Genomic DNA, 26,451 nt, shown 5'->3' with positions numbered 1-26,451 from the left:
TTAGCCAAGCAGAGGGACCGAGCTGGGAAGGATGTACTGCAAGTTAGAGCAATAAAGGATGAAGAGGGAAATGTGTTGACTAGTGAGGAGAGTGTGTTGAGAAGATGGAGGGAGTATTTTGAGCAGCTGATGAATGAGGAAAATCAGAAAGAGAGAAGGTTGGAGGATGTGGAGTTGGTGAAGCAGGATGTAGATAGGATTAGTAAGGAGGAAGTGAGAGCAGCGATTAAGAGGATGAAGAATGGAAAGTCGGTTGGACCAGATGACATACCGGTAGAAGCGTGGAGATGTTTAGGAGAGATGGCAGTGGAGTTTTTAACCAGATTGTTTAACAGGATTCTGGAAGGGGAGAGGATGCCTGAGGAATGGAGAAGGAGTGTGCTGGTACCGATCTTTAAGCATAAGGGAGATGTGCAGACCTGCAGTAACTACAGGGGAATTAAGTTAATCAGTCACACCATGAAGTTCTGGGAAAGAGTAGTGGAAGCCAGGCTGAGAGAAGAGGTGACCATCTGTGAGCAACAGTATGGTTTCATGCCGAGGAAGAGCACCACAGATGCCTTATTTGCTCTGAGGATGTTGATGGAGAAGTATAGAGAAGGACAGAAGGAGCTGCATTGTGTATTTGTGGATTTAGAGAAAGCGTACGACAGGGTGCCGAGAGAGGAGTTGTGGTATTGTATGAGGAAGTCAGGTGTGTCAGAGAAGTATGTGAGGGTGGTGCAGGACATGTATGAGGACAGTGTGACGGCAGTAAAGTGTGCAGTAGGTACGACAGACTGGTTCAGGGTGAAGGTTGGACTGCATCAAGGATCGGCCCTGAGCCCTTTCCTGTTTGCAGTGGTGATGGACAGGTTGACGGACGAGGTCAGACAGGAGTCTCCCTGGACTATGATGTTTGCAGATGATATTGTGATTTGTGGTGAGAGTAGAGAGCAGGTTGAGAAGAGCCTGGAGAGGTGGAGATATGCGCTGGAGAGAAGGGGAATGAAAGTCAGTAGGAGTAAGACAGAGTACATGTGTGTGACTGAGAGGGAGGGCAGTGGAGTGATGCGGTTGCAGGGAGAAGAGGTGAAGAAGGTGGAGGAGTTCAGGTACCTGGGGTCAACAGTGCAAAGTAATGGAGAGTGTGTTAAAGAAGTAAAGAAAAGAGTGCAGGCAGGGTGGAGTGGGTGGAGAAGAGTGACAGGAGTGATTTGTGATAGAACAGTATCTGCAAGAATGAAAGGGAAAGTTTATTGGACTGTGGTGAGACCTGCGATGTTGTATGGATTAGAGACAGTGGCATTGAGTAAAAGACAGGAGGTGGAGCTGGAGGTAGCAGAGCTGAAGATGTTGAGGTTTTCGTTGGGAGTGACGAGGATGGACAAGATTAGAAATGAGTTTATTAGAGGGACAGCACATGTAGGATGTTTTGGTGACAAGGTGAGGGAGGCGAGATTGAGATGGTTTGGACATGTGCAGAGAAGGGACATGAATTATATTGGTAGAAAAATGCTGAAGATGGAGCCACCAGGTAGGAGGAAAATAGGAAGGCCAAGGAGGAGGTTCATGGATGTGGTGAGGGAAGACATGCAGGTAGTTGGTGTAAAAGAGGCAGATATAGAGGACAGGGTGGTATGGAGACGGATGATCCGCTGTGGCGACCCCTAATGGGAGCAGCCGAAAGAAGAAGAAGAAGATTATATAAATAGGAAACATTGCACATTATCGACTATACATAAGTAATATTGTGCATATTAATTGACAGACGTAAAATGGCAATGCCCCTAGATTAACACACTTGTGATTGATAATAACAATGATTGTAACAATCATATTTGATTTTGATGAAAACACATGATTGTACTCAAGCAGTCACAAATCAAAAACATTATACATGGAAAAATCGAGCTGAAGCTATCCAATACTAGCTTAATTCTATTTGTTTAATCCTTAATATTTCCTGACTAATGATTTGTTGACAACATTAAAGCCTTATTTTTGGTCATTTTGGGCTTGGTCCTTGTTATAGAAATAAAATTGTACATTTACAAAAAGAAGTAAAGTAAAGATTTTTGTGAAACCATTCGGAGCATCGCTTTTCTTTTTTTTTTTTTTTACATTAAGCTGCTAATCCAACGGCAAGTACAGCACAGTGCAGTAGTTCATCCTGGATGTGATAAAAGCATTCATCAGGCTTTCAGCTTCTACTCCCCAGAAGCAATAATCATAGCAATATCAAAAATAGACTGCATGATTTTTGGGGGAGTTTGAAGTGATAAATGACTAAAAACAATTTTCTAAATGGAACTTTACATGGCAGAGAAGACATTTCAATATTGTCAATAATGAAATAAACATTTTTAGCTTGTGAATTGTGACATGCTCATGCCCCAGGAAGCAATGCTTTCTTATGGCTTATTGGTTCCATTGTAAGCTTGGGTTGCTATCTGTGCATGTATTTTTCATGTCTGTATGGGCTTCCTCTGAGTCCTCTGGTTTCCACCAATCTCCCAAAAACATGGCAGTGGATATGATCAATAGATGTAAACCTCTATATTTTAAGACTGTAGGGCATAATTAAGATAAAGATAAAGATATTAAATACATAATAATTAAGTACAGGTACTAGGAACACTGTCGTCATGGAATCATGCTTCTTGTACATTGTGTAGTTTTAGAAGGCAGGTGAAACAATTTTTTTTTTTTTTAATGAAGAAACACATTTTTATTATTTCTGTGTGCTTCTGTGTGAAACTATTTATTTCTAAATGAGAGGTTACAACTTTAGGTAGATTTCTGATTAAGAAATGGAGTGCTGATAGAGACACAGAATCAGCACTAGTAGTCTTATTGTATGTTTTGTCATGAGACAAAAAATACAACAAAGAAGACCCAGGAATTGGAGCAGCTAGAATAGAAGAGGGGATGCTGCACAGTGGTAAACAAGACCTTGACCCAATTTTCTTAGGCATGTCATGGCCATCAAATTCCAAATTGGCTAATTTTCCTTAAAATGTTATATTTCCTCCATTTAAACACTTGATATGTTTTCTATGTTCTGCTGTGAACAGTGAACTGTGAATGTGGTTAATGAGATTTGCAAATCACTGCATTTTATTATTATTTACAATATACACAGTGCCTCAACTGTGTCTGAATTGAGGTTAGGCGTGGTGACTGGGCAGGCTATTCCATGTTACATAACACTCCGACCAACTGTTTGCTCTGTAAATAAGGCTTACAGAGCTTTGGGTCATCATCTTGTTAAATAAAGTTGGTTAATTCAGATGGAATTGCATGGCATTGAAGTATGGAATGTTAGCTATGTTGCTTCAGTATTTCTTTCACCTGAAATAAGTTTCCAACCTTCCCTGCTCCAAAACAACCCCAAACCATTAAGTTTCACCACTGTGTGTGACTGTTGGTGTGAGGCAGTCTGGTATCATCCATTTTCCTTTTTTCCTTCTTACACAAGTTCTTTTCTTAAATTACAGACCAATTTCAAATCTCCCATTTATGTCTAAGATTTTAGAAAAGATTGTCGCTGCCCAGTTATGTAACCACTTGCAGGAGAACAATATCTTTGAAGAGTTTCAGTCAGGTTTTAGGCCCCATCATAGCACAGAAACTGCTCTAGTTAAAATCACTAATGACCTGTTTTTAGCTTCAGACCAAGGCTTCATCTCGCTGTTAGTTTTACTAGATCTTAGTGCTGCGTTCGACACTATAGATCATGATCTTCTCCTCGATCGCTTACAGAATTACATCGGTATTCAGGGACAGGCATTAAGCTGGTTTAAATCCTACCTGTCCAATCGTTACCATTTCGTAGATTTAAATGGAGAGCTATCCAGGATAATGCTAGTAAATTATGGCGTGCCACAAGGGTCAGTTCTAGGACCCCTGCTTTTTACAATATACATGCTTCCATTAGGAAATATTATTAGAAGGCATGGAATTAGCTTCCATTGTTATGCTGATGATACCCAGCTATATATTTCATCCAAACCAGGCGATACAGCTCAATTAGCTCGCATAACTGAGTGTGTTGAAGAAATAAGAGATTGGATGACCCATAACTTTCTGCTATTAAATTCTGATAAAACAGAGATTTTGCTCATCGGCCCAAAAAATAGTACACTGAAGCTCCAGCATCTCAGCCTGCATTTAGACGGTTGTTCTGTAACTACTAGTTCAACGGTAAAAGACCTGGGAGTTATTTTAGACAGCAACTTATCTTTTAAAAATCACATCACTCAAGTTACAAAAACAGCCTTCTTTCACCTTAGAAATATTTCTAAGCTAAGAAATATGTTATCTATATCTGATGCAGAGAAGCTCGTCCATGCGTTTATGACCTCTAGAATAGACTACTGTAATGCATTACTAGGTGGATGTCCTGCATCATTAATAAACAAGCTTCAGTTAGTTCAGAATGCCGCAGCAAGAGTTCTTACTAGGTCAAAAAAAATACGATCATATAACCCCAATCTTATCGTCCCTACATTGGCTTCCTATTAAGTTTCGAATAGACTACAAACTACTGCTACTCACTTATAAAGCACTAAATGGTTTGGCTCCCATGTATCTATCCAGTCTTTTAACACGCTACAATCCGTCACGCTCCCTGAGATCTCAAAACTCTGGGCTTCTAGTAGTTCCTAGAATAGCAAAGTCCACTAAAGGCGGTAGAGCATTTTCACATTTAGCTCCTAAACTCTGGAATAGTCTTCCTGACAGTGTTCGGGGTTCAGATACACTCTCCCAGTTTAAGTGTAGATTAAAAACATATCTTTTTAGCAAAGCCTACACATAACACACATCACACACATCACATCACAACCTTGTGCTCCAGAATATATGATTACATGCACATTATCAACTTGTGCTGTTAATATCATGAACAGCAGCTACGCTAATTCCTCTCCACTGCTTCTCTTTCTCTCCCCATCCCGAGGCATCCTGAGGTTTGGCCAGCTCCAGTCACGTCCCACCTTGTGAAGATTATGGACCTATGGATGATCATGGAGAAGTAGATGCCGAGTGTTTAAAGGCCCTGGCATGGAGAAGCTGATGCTGGATCTATGATGATCACAAATTGTTCTGTATTGTTGAAAGATTTATGACCAAACTCTTGATGTCACCCATATGAGGATGGGTTCCCCTTTGAGTCTGGTTCCTCTCAAGGTTTCTTCCTCATATCATCTAAGGGAGTTTTTCCTTGCCACTGTCGCCACGGCTTGCTCATCAGGGACAAATGCACACCATTCACCTTCACTGTTGTTTTCTGTAAAGCTGCTTTGAGACAATGTCTGTTGTGAAAAGCGCTATACAAATAAACTTGACTTGACTTGACTTGACTTGACTTGACTTGACTTAAAGCCAAAAAATGTCAAAATGTAACTCATCTGGCCACAGAACTTTCTTCCAGTCATTCAGTATCCAGTTCTTGTGGTTTTGCCTTTATCTAGTTTGTTGCATATGAAAAAGAGGAACATACACGTGTTTTGAAAACGTTTGGCAAGATCTGTACTACCAAAAATGTGCAGACATTTTATATGGTCTGAATTTAATATCTCCTTTAGCTTTAAGAGCAAATAAATTTTGCTCTGTTCAAATATCTTCTAGTTGGATGGCTCCATGAAACAGATTAGTGTTAATGTTAACACATGTTAATGTAACACAATACAAAATAAAATGAATGAAATATTATTAGAATTAATATTAATTTAGGAAAATTGGGAACCTCTGAAGGCAAATTTGTAAGCAGTGAATTCTAATTTGGGGCAATTATTCGTCATGGTTCAGTGCAAATGAATGATCTTTGACACACACCCTGGGGCTCAATATTTAATCTGAAAGACAGAACTATTAACACTTCTGTGTGTGTCAGCTTTTTCTACTTTGATTATACTTACTCAGGTGTGTGTGAAGTGAGTTAAAATAAAGCCATTATAAATTGCTTTATGACAATAATTTTAAAATAGAATGCCTTCAACCCCAAGCTCCTTTGTAAATGATTGTGTGCAATGACTCGACTGGTGTCTTGTTCAGACCATATGACTGCTTTCCTTCCAGCGTTTCTAAACATAAAAATTCAGTCTGACAATGTAACAGGACAAAGCTTGACAAAAATGAATGTATGAAAGAATTAGGTTTATCTTGCATTACAAGGCAGCTCATGATCATTTTGTGTAAATACTGCATTTAGTAAATGCCTAATTAATATCAACGTCAATCATTTTTGATTTATTCAGATGAATGCCAGTGCTGTGATCACTGTGAAGCTTTAATGTAAAGATAGGATCATTTGAATATGCTGCATTTTAGGTAGTAACACAGAATGAGGTTTTTTGATTTTGATTAATAGGCTAATTGTAATTATTATTAATTTTTTTGTATATGCTTTAGTAAGGAAACCAAAAGACATGAAGGAAACCCATACAAACCCTTGGAACAGCGTGTACTAGGGACCATGGAGCTGGAGGCAGCAGTGTGATCTATTCTACCACCATGCCAACTCAAGTGAAAATCCTGCTGTGAAAAGCCCTGACCATATATGAGGATTTCCATAACAGTGGTTGCTGTTAGAAAAGGGTTAGAGTTAACTCCCTCAAGGGCTCTTTGTGTTAAGGGTTCTTCATGTCCAAAGATATTCTGCTGAGAAACCCTTTATTATAGATGAGGAGTTTCCTCAGAGAGACAAGAAGCTCTGAATGTAATCAATTTTTTCACTTGTATGATTAGACATGAATTATTATCACATGCACAGGCAGTCTTTTTATCTCAGTGAATCTCAGACAGTTTCATATCCAGGTATGCATATTGTATATATCCAATAGGGAAAAAAAAAAAGGCTTTGTCAGGCCTTCTTCCTAGAAAACCATGAGTTGCATCAGTTTGATGGATTGCCCTATTAGTGTATCAGAAGCCTTGCTACAAAAGAGCACTATTAACATAATATTGAGTAGTGAAGCTTGCAGAATAATAAGATATGCCTGCGGACTGGGCACAATCCCAACGTTAAGCCATCCACAGGATGACTGTTCAGAGTATCAACTCTATGCTGCATCTGAAAATAGTGTCTGAAAACATCATATGTGGGCACTGTAGAAGGAATCCATTGAAAAAAAGCTTTATTCTGAAGCCATGCTTAATATGTCTATAATGAGAGGGATTCTCAATGCTTTGGTGTTTTTTAATAGGCATGTAGTACGTCTGAATAGCTCTTTCTCACATGAAGCTGTAGGACATGTCACATCACAGGAGATTAGTAGGAATAGAAATTGACACCTAAAAGATGAAAGCTTTACATTTAGTGTAGGAGGGGAATGCCGTTATTCTGGTGGAACAATCTACCACATCCCACTCAGTTGATTGACAGTTAAACGCTATTGCTTTGAACTGTGAAGGAATGCTTATTTATAGAAAACCATAAATGTCCTGGAACAAAATTGGTAAATAAAACCAATGCAATGTGATTGCAGCAAGTATGTCTAAAAAGCATGCTGTCTTAACCATTCAAATTCCATATCCCTTCCTTCCAAACTCCACTTTCTGGCCAGAACTGCGGGTGTCTGAGCTCTTTCACAGAGTATTTATTCTTTGTTTATCTTTTTAATAGTAAATGTAATCCATCACATAGGTGTAGCGTGATTGAATTTACCACTGATCAGATTTATCTCATATGTGTCATCAGTGTAATATGAGTTTCCTTTTCTAAAATCAACATTTGTTTGGTAGCGCACTTAAGAGGACGGTAGTGATATGTTCAGCTTTATAGACAAAATGTCAGTGTGAATGACCGATATGTATGTGAGGGTGTGCATCCATAAAGTGCTATCAAGACAAGTGACAAGCGTTAATGACAAAACATATATTATGGCATACATGCTGCTTAGAGTGAGCATTTACAAAAGCATAAGCAAAACCTAAACTAAGCAAAGAAAATAATAATAATAAGAGTAATAACAATGAAAATAATATCTTTTATCCATTTATTACCTCATTACATCACTTCCCATTTGGATTCTTAATTGTCAGTGTCGTGCCTTTTACAAACCATTTGAAGTACTTAAAACTATTTTGTGAGACACACTTTGTGGATGATCTCTGTAGATTATGTTTTGACAAAATCCAAGATGGTGGAAAATGTAAACAGACCATAATAGGGTGTGTTGAATTCGACCAATTTGAGGCTTTTAAAATTTTGGACACATGGTTGGAAACACCGGGGGGAGTGGTGGCTCCAGCGGTTAAGGCGCTGGGTTGCCGATCGGAAGGTCTGGGGTTCAAGCCCCGGTATCGCCAAGCTGCCACTCTTGGGCCCTTGAGCAAGGCCCTTAACCCTCTATGCTCCGGGGGTCCCTTACGAGGGAAATATCAAGGTCCGTGACGTCAGAGTGACGTGGGGCCGCCTTCCCGTGGGCTCACCACCTGCAGGAGGGACCGTAAGGGACGGTGCTGTGAGGATTGGGCAGCAGTCGAAGGCGGGGGCCTGCTTAGACTGCTGCCCCCGCGACCCGAATTACGGATAAGCGGGAGAAAATGAATGAATGAATGGTTGGAAACACCAAATTAGCAGTGGCAGGCCGTGCATTTGGTACCTGGGCCTTCAGTGGGGACTTCCCCAACTTAATCCACTTCTTAATACCACCACTATCACGTCCCAATTATAGAACCCATCAATACTATACAAAAACGCATTATAACAACGAATGGCATTACAGAGAGAGGAATTTTACATATGGAGGGTGAATACCATTTTACTAAGGCAAGCTCCAAACCTCTACACTACAACCGCAACTGTCTAATAACATAAAACCTGTCTAAACCCATCTAAATACAATACAACCTACTTACCAGAGATGCATACTCATAATTTGCACTGCTCCTCAGAGGCTTTTAGCCAGTGGTACTGCTCGTAGGCACTGGTCTGGAAGTGTAAAACAAACCCTTTCCCGGGCTAAGACACGCTAGCTAGCTTTGGGGTTGGCCGATCGCCTCACGATGTCTAGCTTTTCTTGAAAATTTATTTTTAAGAATGTCTGAGACCAAATACATTTCTCTTCCTCTGTCAGCCATTGTGGGTGTAAAAAAGTCTAACTCAGATGTATTAATGTGTGCAGAGCTACAGACATGTTTTGCCAGTAGAACTTGGCTGTAACGGTTTCCCCCTCTGACCAACCAAACAGAGGACGGAAAAATGCTGACACTATTCTGGGCACTAAGTCAAGATTTAAGTCAGGAAGCTTTTATTGTCATTTCAAACACACTGTATATAGCTGACGCAGTACACAGTGAAATGAAACAATGTTCCTCCTGAACCCTGGTGCTGCATACAACAGCAGTCACAGAAAACAGAAAACACAGGGCTAAGGACTAATAAGTGTCCTCGACAAATAAAGTGCATCGTGTGCAACCTGGTGCAAACAGTGCGAAGACAACACAAGACAGTGCAAAGACAACACAGGACAGTCCAAGACAACACAAGACAGTGCAAAACAACACAAGACAGTGCAAGACAACACAGGACAGTGCAAAACAACACAGGACAGTGCAAGACAACACAAGACAGTGCAAGACAACACAAGACAGTGCAAGACAAATACACAAAACACAAAATATATATTATATATTATACTACATATAATATATTACACACTGTGGTGTGTAAATGAGTAAAGTGAACAGTATCAAAAATTGTTGTGCAAAAGCAGCAATCCAGAAAAGATGTGCAAAAACGGCATGTAAACAGTTTATGGTAATGAACTGGACACTTCTTTAAGAAAAGGTTATCTACTTTATTTATTTAATTTTTTTACTTATTTTGGAAAGAGCATAAATACAAACTTATGTTTCATTTTCATTATAGTATGAACTTCACTGTAGACAATAGAAATGATATTTATTATATTCAGTAGCTGAAAAGAAAGATCTAGATTTAAGTTAGATAGTAGAAGCAGTTGGGCCATTCAGTATTTCTTTATTTGGCCACGCCCACTGTTGAAACAGCCCGGAAGAAGGAAGACGTCTCTCGTGCACCTGCGTCTGTATAAACATATCCGGTGGAACTTTTCACCCGTGGTAAGCTTTCACTTATTTTGAATTAATTTTATTTAATGAATATGAAGCGATATTTTGCTCTGCGTTTTGCATATAAACATGGAGTGAGTGTTGAGTAAATCACTGTATGAGAGTGGAAAGTGACGTGACAGTTTGTCTCTTGTGTTGCTGCGTTACAGACGGAAGAAGTGCTTTGGTTTCATTTTATTTATTATAGTTCCAATACTTCATTGAAATAATGCGAACATCATCACTTATTTAATTCATATCTTCTTTTTTGCAGAAGTTTTCAAACCTTTTTGTGTGAATTATAGGATTTTTTTTTTCCATCGCATCTGTTGCTGTAAGAGATTACCTTAAACTATGCAAAAACATGTTCAGGAACAACGAAAAAAAATGTATTAATATTGAAAAAGTCTTTAAGTTGAGTTTAAAGTGGGTTTAAAAGTGTGTGTGCGTCTGTCTGTCTGTCTGTCTGTCTGTCTGTCTGTCTGTCTATGTTTGTATGTCTGTCTCTGTGTCTATATGATTGTCTGTCTCTTCACTCTTTTTCTTTGCCCATATCTGTCTGTCTCTGTGTCTGTCTACCTGACTGTTTTTTTTACCACTGTTTTTATTTGTTATGTCTGGTTTTTCTCTGCATCGATCTGTCTGTCTTTACCACTTTCTCTTTGCCCTGTCTGTCTGTCTGTCTGTCTGCTTCTACTACTCTTTGTCTTTACCTCTGTCTCTGTCTGTCTGTCTGTCTGTGTATCTGTATCTATCTCTCTGTGCCTAACACTCTTTCTCTTTGCCTGTGTTTGTCTGTTTCAAAATCCATATGTTTGTTGCTGTATCTATCTCTCTGGCTGTACCACTTTTTCTCTTCTGTCTATGTATGTCTCTCTTTACCACTCTTCCTCATTGCACCTGTCTTTCTTAGTATCTATCTGTCTCTCAATACTACTCGTACTTATTGCACCTGTCTGTCTCTGTATCTATCTGCCTGTGTCTGTCTTTATCTCTTTTTATTTGCCACTGTCTATATGCCTCTGTATGTGTATTTGTGTGAGTAAACAAGTTTGTTTTTCAGACTATTGAACTCTCCCTGCTTAAATAAGCAGCATAATGTCAGAAAGAGACGAGGAGTCGTTTAAATCTGTGCAGCTCAACCAGCAAGTGGCGGATTCGTCGAATGCAGCCCCCGAGGTGCATCAGTCCAACAACAGTGCTTTATCTGTGACTGTCACTGAGAACACTGAGACTAAGACTTCCCTGCCTGCAGCCAACACCATCAAAACCACCCCCACCACTACCACCGATGCAGAACAGGGAGGAAGATGGGCCTCAGCAGTAAACCAATTCAAGCTCAAGAGATTCTTCGTCCTTCGGGTAAAATTCAGGACTTATTTTTTTTTTACTGTGCAGTTTTTATAGATGATCGGTAAAGTGATGTTATTTAAGTAAATCCAAATCACAACATGTAATCGTTGTTAAAATTTTAAAGCTGTCACACCGAATATGCTGCTGAAAAACCTTTTCAAGAATAAAATAAAAGTCTAATTATGTTAGTTCTACCACTGAGTGTTAAACTTGACACATTTACTGTACACACTAAAAACAGAAGTAGCAGCAAACATCTTTGGCCTCATAGTTTTGTTCTATTTATATACATTTTCTAACTAGGTCTGCTTGATAGCGCTTAAGCTTTGGATTTAGGTTTGTGCATGTTTTTTTGTTGGTCCCAGTAGAATGGAGGTTATATAATGTGTTTTACTCTCAATGCTCATTGTTATTTTTTCAGTGAACAAATTTGCTGACGCCTAACAGTGGCGTAATACTCAATCCACCCATAGTAAATAATGTTAATTACATGTGTAAGGCAATAGGGCTCACCCTCCTTCCTTTATTGCCCACACACGACACACACACGACAAACACACACACACACACACACACACACACACACACACACACACACACACACACACACACACACACACACACACATACTATTACCTACGTCTAGCTAGCGACCTCTGAACATTTGGTAATCAAATGCTGTTTGCCTAGCAACTAATCCAGACATTGTTCACGGCCATGTTGCAGTAACAAAAGTGTCTGAAGTAACAAAATTTCATATTTAACAATGCCCAGGTTTAACACATCTTAAGATTCATTGTATGTATGTTTTAGGCCTATAAAAATACTATGTAATTGAGGTAATTTGTACAAAGTGTACAAATGCAATTTGTTATTAATATTGTTTATTCCTTTTCTGGTGTTATAACAACCTTCTTTGTTGCTTCTGGGAATTCTTGTGTAATGTGAAGCGTCTCATAAAATGTTTATTTTTTTTTTAAATATTAAAAGCATTAACAGTGATACTGTAGCTTGCCAAGTTGACAGTCTCACCTCATTGACTGATGCTCTTTGTTTTTGGTTGTTGGTCTAGCCTGGGACTCTGGACAGTGCAATAGAGGACATCAAATCATTGGTAGACCAGAAGACAGATGGTGCTGTCGAGAGTGTTTGGCTACTGGTTGAGTATGTGCTTTGCTATCTATCTATCTATCTATCTATCTATCTATCTATCTATCTATCTATCTATCTATCTATCTATCTATCTATCTATCTATCTATCTATCTATCTCTCTATCTCTCTATCTCTCTATCTCTCTCTTTCTCTCTCTCTTTCTCATATACAGTCTAGTATGGTATAGAGTACACTCTTCAGTAGTACAGCTTGTATAGCAGTACAGATTTACTGTCCTCTGAAAATAACTCCATATACAGCCATTATTGTTAAAATAGCTGGAAACAAATGTGAGTACACCCCCAGATCAGGGGTGAGAAATTATTTTTCCAAAAGGGCCACATGAGAAAATGGAATTGTGTTAGAGGGCCAGAATATATATAATACATTCAATATACAGTGGTACCTTGACCTACGAGTTTAATTCACTGGGGGTAGAGGCGATAACAGGAGGCGGAGGGAAACTCGTTTTTTACTATCACTACAGTAAACTACGTATCCCTAAACTTTTATTTTTTACTTTTTTTTCTTTGCTTATCTTAATTTTCGTCACAGTCGCTATCGCTTTCAGGCTTCGCTTCGGCATTTAGCAGCAGCGTTTCGAGCTCGTAACTTAATTTTTTTACTTGCGTAACAAAGCAAAAAATCGACCGAGTGACCGCTCGTGCCTCGGAAAACTCGTACATTAATGCACCCGTAGGTCAAGTTACCACTGTATACTTGTTGCTTAGAATATACTTAAGTTCCAATATATAGTGTCCCACTATTAGAAACAGTAAATTAAACTGTGAGAAAATATGAAAGATGGAATTATATATATATATATATATATATATATATATATATATATATTACAATTCTCTCATACTGACTACAGGATGTTCAACATGGCACCTCATGGCAAAGAACACTGAGGATTTGAGAATTAGGATTGTTGCTCACCACAAAGATGGTCTAGGCTATAAGAAGACCTGAACCTGAGTTACAGAACAGTGGCCAGGGTCATACAGAGGTTTTTCATGACGGGTTTCACTCTGACCAGGCCTCGCAAGGGTCTATCAAAGAAGTTGAGTCCTCGTGCTGTGTGTCAGATGCAGAAGCTGCCTGTCGGAGCTGAAAGTCCCTCAGGACGCCGTCACTGAGATCACAAAGATACGGAATAAGCGAAAGGTCCACTTGTCAGTGTAAATTGTTTTTGTGATTATTCATGAGATATATATATATATATATATATATATATATATATATATATATATATATATATATATATATATATCACAAATCTGTCTAAATCTGTGTTAGTGAGCACTTATCCTATGCCGAGGGAATCCAACCTCCTCACAGGTGTGGCACATCAAGATACTGATTAGACAGCATGAGTATTGTACAGGTGTGCTTCAGGCTGGCCATAATAAAAGGCCACTCTAAAATGTGCAGTTCAACTGTATTGGGGGTCCGGAAACCAGTCAGTATCTGTTGTGACCACTATTTGCCTCAAGCAGTGCAACACATCTCCTTTGCATAGAGTTGATCAGGTTGTTGATTGTGGCCTGTGGGATGTTAGTCTACTCCTCTTTGCTGTGCAGGGTTGCTGGATATTGGCAGCAACTGGAACACGCTATTTAGGGAACATTTTCTTTTTAATACTTTAAAAATAGCCTCATAACTTTATTAACTAGGTTTTAATGAACAATATCACATTAATCTATGCAAGAAAAAAGAAATAACTGCACCTAGTGTTTTTTGTTTGGTTTACCTCGGTTCTTTAAGTATTCAATGAGAGAAATCTAGCCTGTTCTGTGCTTAAACAAGTGCACTGAAGTCAGGTTGAATATCTGAGGTGAATATGCAAAGGACAGCACACAAATAATCATCACTGAGAGAGGATCGGTAAATAATAATAAATATTAAAAAATCCATGCCTTGTTCGACATTCTGCGTCAATTTTTTTGAATGTTGACATGTTTGAAAGCTAAGAGCAAATTCCTTGGATGCTGTTCAACACATTCGCTGACGTGCATAAGTGCAGTGATGACGTTAATAAAGAAAAACAATAGTGGCCCTTAAAAATGCAATGTAATTCTGTGCACTTATCACAAATTAATAGGCGTCGCTGTTTCACCTTTACTATGAACTCTCGCTGGCTGGTCAGTGTGCCGGATGTGTCCCACTGGCAGTAAAATGCCCAGATCTGCCCTAAGTGAACATGTCCAAAGTTTGAATATTATGTGGTGAGCACCATTGTTATCCAGCACTGCCTTAATCCTTCTGGACATGGAATTCACCAGAGCTGCACAGAACAGGTGCTTCTCCACCTTCTGCTTGAGGATGCCCCACAGGTGCTCAGTAGGGTTCAGGTCTGGAGACATACTTGGCCACTCCATCACCTTCAACTCAAGCTTTTTCAGCAAGGCAGTTGTCATCTTGGCTGTGTGTGTGGGGTCAATTATTATTTTAGAAAATGAATGTCATAGTACATGTTGAAATCTATGTTTCCCTCAATGAACCGCAGCTCCCCAGTACCAGCAGCACTCATGCAGCCCCAGACCATGATGCAACCACCATCATGCTTGACTGTAGGCAAGACACAATTTTCTTGGTACTCCTTATCAGGGCGTCGCCACACATGCTGAACACCATCTGAGCCAAACATGTTTATTTCAGACCACAGGACATGGTTCCAGTAATTTATGGTCTTGGACAGGTTGTCTTTAGCAAACTGTTTGCAGGCTTTCTTGTGAGCCAGCTTCAGAATAGGTTTCCTTCTGGGATGACGGCCATGCAAACCGACTTGTTGCAGTATGCAGCAATCGGTCTGAGCACTGACAAGCAAACCATCCAATTCTGCAACCTCTAAAGCAATGCTGCTCATGCGTCTGTTTTTTGAAGCAGCTTCTGCACCTCACGCACAGCATGAGGGCTCAGATTCTTTGATGGACTCTTACAAGGTCTGTTCCAAGTGGAACCCGTCTTGGAAAACCTCTGTATGACCCTGGCCACTGTACTGTAATTCAGTTTCAGGGTGTTTCGGGGTCTTCTTATAGTCGTGACCATCTTTGTGGTGAGCAACATTTCTAATTCTCAAATTCTTAGTGTTCTTTGCCATGAGGTACCCTGTTGAACATCCAGTGGTCAGTATGAGAGAATTGTACCCAAAGCACTAAATTTGAACTGCTCTAATACAAGATACACAAATTTGTATGATCCTGTCAAGCAGACAAAAACATGAAATTGATGAAAAGGACATGCACACACATTTGTTGACCATATAATTACATAATTCTATATTTGTTCCGTCATCATTTTAATATCTTAAGTATTAATATACAATTTTGAAAACAATAATTACAAAAAAAATATTTAAAAAATTGTCTAAAGTTTTGACCAGGTGTGTGTGTGTGTGTGTGTGTGTGCGTGTGTGTGTGCGTGTGTGTGTGCGTGTGTGTGTGCGTGTGTGTGTGTGTGCGTGTGTGTGTGCGTGTGTGTGTGTGTGTGTGCCACCACACTCTAATATAATCACTACACTGGTTTAATCATTAAACCAATTAAAATATCAGTAATTTAATCTTTAGTATGTTTTTGCATAGTAAAGTTTTTGCAGTATGCCATTGTGCCAATTAAGAGTTTTGCAGTCTTCTTTTTTCCTGTATGATTGTTCAGTTGCACTGAAGTTCCTATTTGAGAAACTGTGGTATGTGTTTTGAAAAAAGCTTCCTGTTTTTTACAATATTTAACTGAAAACACTTTTGTGAGGTGAGGTAACGCCCCTACTGGAAAATATATCTAGGGTTAGGGTTAGACTATATGTCACAGACTATATCAAGTACAGGAAGTATAAAACCTTTTACCTATAACCCACCCAGTTTACCTTGCAGGCTGTGTTGTTTTTGCAACTGCAGGTAGAACACTTGTGTTATGTTCTGTGTGACTGAGGAAGTATGTGTATGTAAATGGTAAGCAAACCATTATGAAGCCTTTCACCCATTAACCTTTCTCTGAGCCCACACATGGACTAATGTGTCATGTAATGTGGTAACACTGCAGAACCAACCGAATCGCAAGCAGTGTTAAGGAGTCCATCTTACACAAGATCCCGTTCGGCAGGGTTGCGCCTGACAGCCCATTATTTTGTCATGCCTTCCTGTATATAAGGCAGATATGCAGGAAATGATTTAAGTAAAATAAACAGAGAGTAAAGCAGGGCTGCTAAGGGAAGTTTTGCTAAATGTCTAGGCGGTTGTCAGATTCTATCAGTGGACACAAGCAAGAAATTATTTTAAGAGCTTACTGCATGGGAATGAATTATATATTGCATTTTTCCTTACACACAAACACAACCAATCATTTTCTTGTGACCGACATAACTGTCTTACAAGTGCAATGTACTTCTAACTCCACCTTATACTTTAGGTAAGTTGAGGTGCTTCTGTAGGTGTCAAATTTTTTTCATGAAAAATCATGGACGTTTTAAATGATCACAGGTGTGATCACCAAGAGCCTAAATAGATTTTCTCCCTTATGCACAGAGATTTCTCCAGATTCTTTGAAACTTTGGATAATATTATTTACTGTATATGATGAGATATATATTCTGAACTTGTTTCACAGTCTTTCACAGATTGGTGATGCTCTTCCCATCTGTACTTTGTGTCTTTAAGATGCACTATTTATACAATCATCTCACTGACCTGTTGTCAGTTAACCTAATTGGTGTTAAACTGTTTTATATTTTAATAACACATACTTTTTCCAGACTTTTGTTGCCCAATCCCAGATTTTCCAAGATGTGTTGCTTCAAATTCAAAAGTAACTTATTTGTTTCTTATGGTAGAGGTCTATGGTCTAATGGTACATTTCCTCAGTTTAAACACTTGATGTGCTTCCTCTGTTTTATTGTGAATCAAATATGGGTTTATAAGATTTGCATGTCATTGCATTCTGTTTGGATTTACATTTAACAGTTTCGCAACTTTTTAGAAATCGGGTTTGTTTTTCTAAATTATAATGTTTTCATTAAAATACACACCATGAGTCAAACAGCAAATCACACTTCAGGCATCCTGAAACTGGGTGCTTGTAGCTTTTAATTTTGATTTAAAAAAATTTCATTTGTTAAACAAACAAAACAAATGTAATCCAAAAAAACGATTTGAGACATTGAGGTTTATGAAACTACTACCAGTGGATTTCTGTTTGTCCTCGTTTTGAAACATACGATCTTCAGGAATCTTCAGGAAATTGAATGTGGTTCAAGTGGTTAAAGTTCAGTATCCTTTGTGTGAAGTTTTTAGAATCTTTGAAGCCAATTCATATGTTCATGTGACTTGGATGTTTTCTTCCTCTCATTGTGTTTTAAAGAAAGGGATGTCATTTAGAGACAACACTGCCTCCAATAAATGGCTGAAATAGTTTTTCACTTTCAAAACAGTCTTTAAAACGCCTCTTTTCTTTTCTCTTGTTTGGCCCATATAAGTACCTGCAGCGGCGACAGAATGAGGCAAGAACACACCAATAGTTTGCAAGTTTTGTTTGTTGTTTCTCGCTTAGTTTTTGTTCCACAACAGGGTCATTCACGTTCAGGGCTTATGTATCAGTGATTCATCTTCTGAACACATTCACTTTTGCGCTCAGTATAACATCTGGGAACTAAAAATGCAACCCATGCATATTTGATGAGGTTTTTCTTAAGGCACTTTATGAAATATTGAAGCTTTTTGAGTATGTACATAAATGAGGTTTTGTGTATTTGTCTCACCTCAAAATAACTTACTGGCAAAATACACCACCCTGACTGCAGAATTAAATTTTTATGTAAACCTCTTGTAGTCTTGTTACAATTCCCAGGGAAAAGCGATGCCAGTATATACTGTGTGTTTCTAATTTCTAATTCACATCGTTGTTATTGATTTGTTTTTTAAGGATGCTATTGTTTTTTACATTTTTTTGTTTTTTTGTTTTTTTGTCTGGCTTCATGTGCAGTGGCTCAATCAGCTTTGTCTCAAAATTACTTTGCTTGCACTGAATTTATTCAGGTGTTCCCTGAAGATCTGCTCAGCAAACAGATGCTCAGTAATCCCTTAAAGCTAAATAGATTTAAACACTGCTCATCTGTCAGAGCTTTCATTCTCCCAGTGCTGTCACTGACACCTTCGTTCCTAATTCTTCATTCTTTCATTTCATTTCCAGCAGTGCTTTTTTTTCTTCTCCCAATCTTTGTATTTTGATGAAGAATTTTTTCGATGTGCTGGTGAATGTAGACCAGTCAAGTACATCGCAATACATTACTAAAGAGAGTACTCAACTTTTTTTTTTTTTTTAATCTTAGCTATGTATTAAATATGTGTCTTTGTTCCCCAGGATTGATCACTGGAACAATGAAAAAGAGCGGGTGGTGTTGATCACGGAGAAGTCCCTTCTCATCTGCAAGTACGATTTCATCATGCTGAACTGTGAGCAGATCCAGAGAATTCCTCTTAATCTGGTGGATCGGATCACCCAGGGTGCCTTTACTTTCCCTCCTCGCTCCCTGCTGTCGTGAGTATCTCCCAGAGATTGCACTGTAGCATCTCCTTATTTTTACCATTAGGTTACTATAAAGATCCCATTATGGTTTAATTCTAATCACATAGCGACAAAACACCAGAACACACACTTATGTTGTTTTCTCATTTTTAATTTTTTCACATTTTTTAAGTGCACACTCATACCATGTTTCTCTTGGATAATAACAAGCTGTGCTTATATTCAGCCAGCTCCCTCTTTCACAAAGCATGCGGTTCTGTAGAATATCTTATTCTGTAATATAATCTATGCTTTTCTGTAGGTGAATGGAGAATGATCAAGAAAGTAATCCGTCTCGTTTGTATTTTATATTCCTGCTATTTGTTTTTCACATGCACCACCTTATGACATGTGCTGAGGTGTCAGTGGAGCAGGCATACATAAATTAGGCCCACTGGACACCAGATCTAAGGGGAATTTCACTCTGGGTGTTTTCTTTTTTGTGGCGGGGGGATAAATATCGATGGAGCTCCATCAGCAACCAACAAAACCAACAACAAAACTAATTCGCATGCATGGAATAGCTTTCAAATATACTTCAAACAGATAGTGTGCTACTAAAAAAAAATTATTTCAGACTTGTCTTGGTGTGAGCTTGACTCTGATTGGAGCAATTCCACAATCTAATCTGTTTATCTGACAGTTTCATTTAAACTCTGCCAGCGTTCAACTCCCTGTTCTTGAGATATGGCATCAACGTGAATCTCAGGTGGATGGACAGACTGGCGCACCGATAACCCAGAAAACAGAATTCCTCTGCCAGCTTTTGGAAGATTGTTGGTTAAGGATTTGAGTTACTGATAAGAAGGTCAGGGGTTCAAACCCCACCATTACCAAGCTGGCTCTTAACCCTCTGACCCCTCTGTGAGCTTCCTCAAATCAATGGGGTATGCAAAGAAAGAATTTTACTGTCCTGTAATGCACATGTGACAAGTATAAAGCATTTTTTTTTTTTTTTTACAGCAAATAATACAATGTTGGTGACAAAAGTGAATCCTTAGTGTTATTTAGCTGTTTCTAAATAGCCCGTTTACTATAGACTGACCAGGCATAACTTTGACATTATAACATTATGAATGGTGAAGTGAATAACACCGATTATCTCTTCATCATTGCACCTAATAGTGAGTGGGATATATTAGGCAGCAAGTAAACATTTTGTCCTCAAAGTTGATGTGTTAAACACAGGAAAAATGGGCAAGCGTAAGAATTTAAACAAGGGCCAAATTGTGATGGCTAGACGACTGGGTTCGAGCATCTCCAAACCTGCATCTTTTGTGGGGTTTCCCGATCTGCAGTGGTCAGTATCTATCAAAAGGAAGGATCAGTGGTGAACCGGTGACAGAATGGGCAGCCAAGGCTCATTGATGCATGTGTAGGGTGATGGTTGGCTCATGTGGTCTGATCCAACAGATGAGCTCCTGTAACTCAAATTGCTGCAGACGTTAATGCTGTAAATGCTCGACAGGTCAAGCAAAAAGGGGACCAACACGATATTAGGTCATAATGTAATGCCTGTTCGGTGGCCATACATTTATGGTCGGTGGGTATATATAACTGCATCTTGTCCTGGTAATAACGAATGAAAATTTCAACATCAAATATACAATATACAGTAGAAATGTGTGTAAGCAAATGTGATAATAGAGGAATACACATGTATGGTATGCCTACAGGGATCCAGGATTGCTGTAATTGGATGTTCTTGTTAGAGCAGTATAGGTTATGGTGTCACTGTTGTAAGAATCAGATTCAGTGCTTTTGTTTTTTAAACATTTCCTTCTACATCAGAGGACTGCTGCGGCAGCTCATTTGTGCACCGTATCAGCCAGCTGTCTCCTGAAATCTCGTGTTTATTCAGAGCTTGCCGTATTTACACACCTAAGCTCGATAAGCACTATTACACTATTACATGCTGCATTGAGCACATCTGGTCTTGTTCTTGTACATAACAAACAACTCCATTTACACTAATTTCTGCGCTTTGATATCTGATCAACTTCTCTGCTTTCCTAGAAGATCCTAAAGTACATTAGGTTCGTATTAGGAACATTAGCGTGAGGTGCAGAGGTGATTTCAGGGGAACACGGTTACACAGATGTGGGAAAAAAAAAAAAGGCTTTCGGGGATCCAGTGAAATGTTCTGCTCTACTCAACATTGCTGGATTATTCAGGAATACAGTGTTGATTACTGTAAGCCACATTACTGGCAGATATAAGCAGCTTCATTCAACAGTTCATGTCCCAGCAGTGAATATGGCTGTGGAAAGTATTGCTAATTTGTGCCATAGGCACTGAGTGAGTGTTGAAGAGTATGATGACCATCGCCGGTGTTCTGTTACACCGTGTGTTTTCACGTACCTAACTGTAGATGGTGCACTGCACAGATGCTTCACTTTAAGATTTATTTAACCTTAACATTTCAGTCACTTCTATTAGAAATTTCTTCCATTCTATTTCTTCCATTTTCCTCCAGTGTTAAAACTACTTCCGAACATGAATCCTATAGTCTAGCAGTATTAAGAGTTCTAGTGTTTTGATATGAATATTGTTGCGTCCTCAGAGTTTCAGAGTCCCTGCGCTCAGGTTATGTTTGCGTGGAGATTTGCATTCCGTCCAAATTCATCTGGAGTTCCTCCTGGTTTTTTGGTTTTCTTCTACCTCTAAAAACATGCAAATACTCTATACACACCTGGTCATAAGTATGGTATGAGATTTTTGAGCGTTGCGCTCCACATTTAGTGCCAATTTGCTCTTATATTTTCCTCTACTCTTCTGGGAAGATGTTCCTCTTCTTCCAAAGATGTCCAATACAATTGTGTGTCAGCATTGTGGTAACAGTTTGGAGATCCAAATATGGCAGGAAATGTCAGGTGACCCAATACCTGGGTCCATATATTGTAGGTGGATTGGCTACTTGGTGTGTGTGTGTGTGTGTGTGTGTGTGTGTGTGTGTGTGTTTGTGTGTATCTGCAATGTCCTCTGTGACAGTCACCCATTCCAGCATTTGTCCCTGATCAGGATAATAGCAACATCTACTTTTTAAGTCTACTAGTTCGATATGAAATTCATGACCAGGTCATGATCTTACATATTCTTTAATAGTTTCTAGTGTTGTATGTGACTTTCAGTAAAAAATCAACGAATTCCCATTCTAGCTACAGTGGTGTGAAAAAGTTTTTTTGCTTCCTGATTTTTTTATTTCTTTGCATGTTTGTCACACTTTAATGTTTCAGATCATCAAAGTAATTTAAATATTAGTAAAAGATAGCACAAGTGAACACAACATGCAGTTTTTAAATGAAGGTTTTTATTATTGAGGGAAAACACAATCCTAAACTACATGGCCCTGTGTAAAAAAGTGTTCTTTTCCCAAACCTAATAACTGGTTGGGCCGCCCTTAGCAGCAAAAACTGCAATCACGCGTTTGTGATAACTTGCAACGAGTGTTACAGCGCTGTGGAGGAATTGTGGTCCACTTATCTATGCAGAATTGTTGTAATTCAGCCACATTGGAGGGTTTTTGAGCATTACCCACTTTTTAAGGTCATGCAACAGCATCTCAATAGGATTCAGATCAGGACTTTGACTGGGCCACTCCAAAGTCTTCATTTTGTTTTTCTTCAGCCATTCAGAGGTGGACTTGCTGGTGTGTTTTGGATCATTGTCCTGCTGCAGAACCCAAGTTTGCTTCAGCTTGAGGTCACAAACAGATAGCCAGACATTCTACTTCAGGATTTTTTGTTAAACAGAAGAATTGATGGTTCCATTTATCACAGCAAATCTTCCAGGTCCTGAAACAGCAAAACAGCCCCAGACCATCACACTACCACCACCATATTTTACTGTTGATATGATGTTCTTTTTCTGAAACGTGGTGTTATTTTTACGCCAGACGTAATGGGGGACACACCTTCCAAAAAGTTCAACTTTTGTCTCATCATTCCACAGAGTATTTTCCAAAAGTCTTGGGGATCATCAAGGTGTTTTCTGCCAAAACTGAGACGAGCCTTTATGTTCTTTTTACTCAGCAGTGGTTTTCATCTTGGAACTCTGCCATGCAGACCTTTCTTGCCCAGTCTCTCTTTCTAATGGTGGAGTCATACACACTGACCTTAACTGAGGCAAGTGAGGCCTGTAGTTGTTTGGATGATGTTGTGGGGTCTTTTGTTAACTCTTGGATGAGTCGTCACTATGCTCTTGGGGTAATTTTGGTTGGCCGGCCACTACTGGGAAGGGTCTCCACTGTTCCATTTTTTTGTTATTTGTAAATAATGGCTCTCCCTGTGGTTCACTGGAGTCCCAAAGCTTTAGAAATGGCTTTAGAACCTTTTCCAGACTGATAGATCTCAATTACTTTCTTTCTTGTTTGTTTCTGAATTTCTTTGGATCTCGTCATTATGTCTAGCTTTTGAGGATCTTTTGGTCTACTTCACGTTGTCAGGCAGGTCCTATTTAAGAGATTTCTTGATTATGAACAGGTGTGGCAGTAATCAGGCCTGGGTGTGGCTAGAGAAATTTAACTCAGGTGTGATAAACCACAGTTTTAACAAGGGGGCAAACACTTTTTCACACAGGGCCATGTAGTTTTGGATTTAGTTTTCCCTCAAAATTAAAAACTTTAATTTAAAAACTGCATTTTGTGTTCACTTGTGTTATTTGTTTACTAATATTTGAATTAGTTTGATGATCTGAAACATTAAAGTGTGACAAACATGCAAAAAAATAAAAAATCAGGAAGGGGGGAAAACTTTTTCACAACACTGTATATGCAGCTGTAATTCTTGAATCTTGAATCTTCTGCAGTTTTATAAATTTGTACATGTATTATTTGTAGGGCTTTCAATCGATTTAATTTTTATTGCGATTAATCGCATGATCGTCACGAGTTAACTCGTGATTAATTAAACTTAATGACACATTTATTATCTGTTCTAAATATACCTTGAATTAATATTTTTTTAATATATTGAATTAATATTTTTCGAGTTTTAATACTTTAATCGACATGGACAATTATGGATGCTTCATACAAAAGAATGTGTATCATTAGTGAAACAATCTCAATATAGAGCATGGAAACTAGACATAGTTTCAAACATCAGTGTTTCACAAAGAACTTGTTCATGTCTATTAGACTCATTAAAAAGAACCAGGCTCCAATTACCTCTCTTTCTTTGCACTGAGCAATTTACTTGTACACAAAAACTGTTTACATTTATCATTATCAGATGAGTATTTATCGTAAAATAAATACTCTTTTCAAATGATGGCGTTTGAAATTATGTGAATCATCAGGACACCAAATAGAATTTTACTATGCTTCCACACGGACGGTTTTATTTGCCGGATGTGTGCATCACGTCGGATTTTGGTGCTTCATAAGAGAGATCAGTAAAACAAATGTTTATTAATAAAAAAATTAATTTTTTTTTTTTTTTTTATTGTGAGAAATGTGTGACTCATTGAAGGTTTTAATTTCACCTTTTTTATATAAATTTTTTTATTTTTTTAATAAAAAATTGTCAAACAGAAATGCGTGTCGCATAAATCGCCGAGTTGATCAAATTAATGCGTTAAAATTAATTTCCGTTAACGCGTTATTAGCGCGTTCATTGCGACAGCCGTATTTATTTGTGTAACTGAGTCATACGGTGGCTAGAGCAAGTGTCTGAAGATTCAGGCATGCATTTATTAGCTAGAAGCAGAGCAGAGTAACTAATACCTCACTATTTTAGCTAATGCACAAAATTTAAAAAGACAATTTTTAACTCCAAACATACGTGTGTCTATATCTCAGTCAATATAGAGTACAGACAAAAAGTTTGGACACACCTTCTCATTCAAAGAGATTTTCTTTATTTTCATGACTATGAAAATTGTAGATTCACACTGAAGGCATTAAAACTATGAATTAACACATGTGGAATTATATATGGAATTATATACATAACAAAAAAGTGTGAAACAAATGAAAAATAGGGGGGGAGTGGTGGCTCCAGCGGCTAAGGCACTGGGTTACCGATCGGAAGGTCGGGGGTTCAAGCCCCGGTATTGCCAAGCTGCCACTCTTGGGCCCTTGAGCAAGGCCCTTAACCCTCTATGCTCCAGGGGACCCTTGCGAGAAAAAATAAATCAATAACCGTGACGTCGGAGCGACGTGGGGCCGCCTTCCCGTGGGCTCACCACCTGCAGGAGGGACCGTAAGGGACCGGTGCTGAGAGGATTGGGCAGCAGTTGAAGGCGGCCTTGACAGCCCGATCCCTGGACACGGAGAAGTGTCTGGGGAATCTGCTTAGACTGCTGCCCCCGCGACCCGAATTACGGATAAGCGGGAGAAGATAAAATGATGATGAAATGAACAACTGAAAAATCTCATATTCTAGGTTCTTCAAAGTAGCCACCTTTTGCTTTGATTACTGCTTTGCACACTCTTGGCATTCTCTTGATGAGCTTCAAGAGGTAGTTACCTGAAATGGTCTTCCAACAGTCTTGAAGGAGTTCCCAGAGAGATGCTTGGCACTTGTTGGCCCTTTTGCCTTCACTCTGCGGTCCAGCTCACCCCTAAACCATCTCGATTGGGTTCAGGTCCGGTGACTGTGGAGGCCAGGTCATCTGGCGCAGCACCCCATCACTCTCCTTCTTGGTCAAATAGCCCTTGATGCCTTCAGTGTGACTCTACAATTTTCATAGTCATGAAAATAAAGAAAACTCTTTGAATGAGAAGGTGTGTCCAAACTTTTGGTCTGTACTGTATACATGTGAGGAAAGGGGGAAATGGCTCCTTTCTTTAAGCAGCGACGGCAAAGCATAAGGAGACGAATGTTGTTTCTGCTCTTATTTCTGGAGGGGGGGGGTTATGTAGAAATGAATAAAGAGGCAGAAGTATGCAGAATACACAACCACGCTCCTGTGCATGTGATTAGTGGCAGAAATTAATGTAAGCCTTTCATGGGAATTTTTTTAAAGGAGGCTCAGGGGACGCAAACTCAAGTAAAGCTAATTCAATGAATAAAGCCTAATGCAGCGTAAAGTGCTTAGGAGAGGCAGGCGACACTGGAGGGCCTTTAATCTTCACACATTACATTCGATCATAAATAAAATCACCAATGAAACCCACCCTAAAGTGCTGCAAAGGAAGAAAAGCCAGCCACAAACCAGACACAGTCATTCTTTTATCCTCTTTCCCCTTTTCTCTCATCTTTAATCTCTCATATCTTTCCAATGTATTATTTCCTGTTGTTCCTATCTTAGATTTAGTCTTCTTCTTTAGTCATTTGTTTAATGCAATGTGTGTTATACTGTACATAGTGAAATTTGGGTAT

The 26,451-nt window shown here is 38.9% G+C and overlaps 1 protein-coding gene across 1 annotated transcript in view; it reads left to right on the top strand.

The window, feature by feature from the left end:
* The first annotated feature begins 9,973 nt into the window (after nt 1-9,973).
* Nucleotides 9,974-26,451, top strand: part of tprg1 (tumor protein p63 regulated 1) — a 34,276-nt gene continuing 17,798 nt past the window's right edge. The window contains exons 1-4 of the mRNA XM_083569976.1: nt 9,974-10,071; nt 11,123-11,421; nt 12,485-12,576; nt 18,923-19,099. Of these exons, the coding sequence (XP_083426102.1) occupies nt 11,158-11,421; nt 12,485-12,576; nt 18,923-19,099 (533 nt within the window). The 5' untranslated portion in view covers nt 9,974-10,071; nt 11,123-11,157. The remainder of the gene's footprint in view (nt 10,072-11,122; nt 11,422-12,484; nt 12,577-18,922; nt 19,100-26,451) is intronic.

The sequence above is a fragment of the Silurus aristotelis genome, assembly GCF_946808225.1.
Source record: "Silurus aristotelis genome assembly, chromosome: 2".
NCBI lineage: Eukaryota > Metazoa > Chordata > Actinopteri > Siluriformes > Siluridae > Silurus > Silurus aristotelis.
The sequence above is the reverse complement of the archived record's forward strand: the minus strand, read 5'-3'. Positions and strand labels throughout refer to the sequence as shown.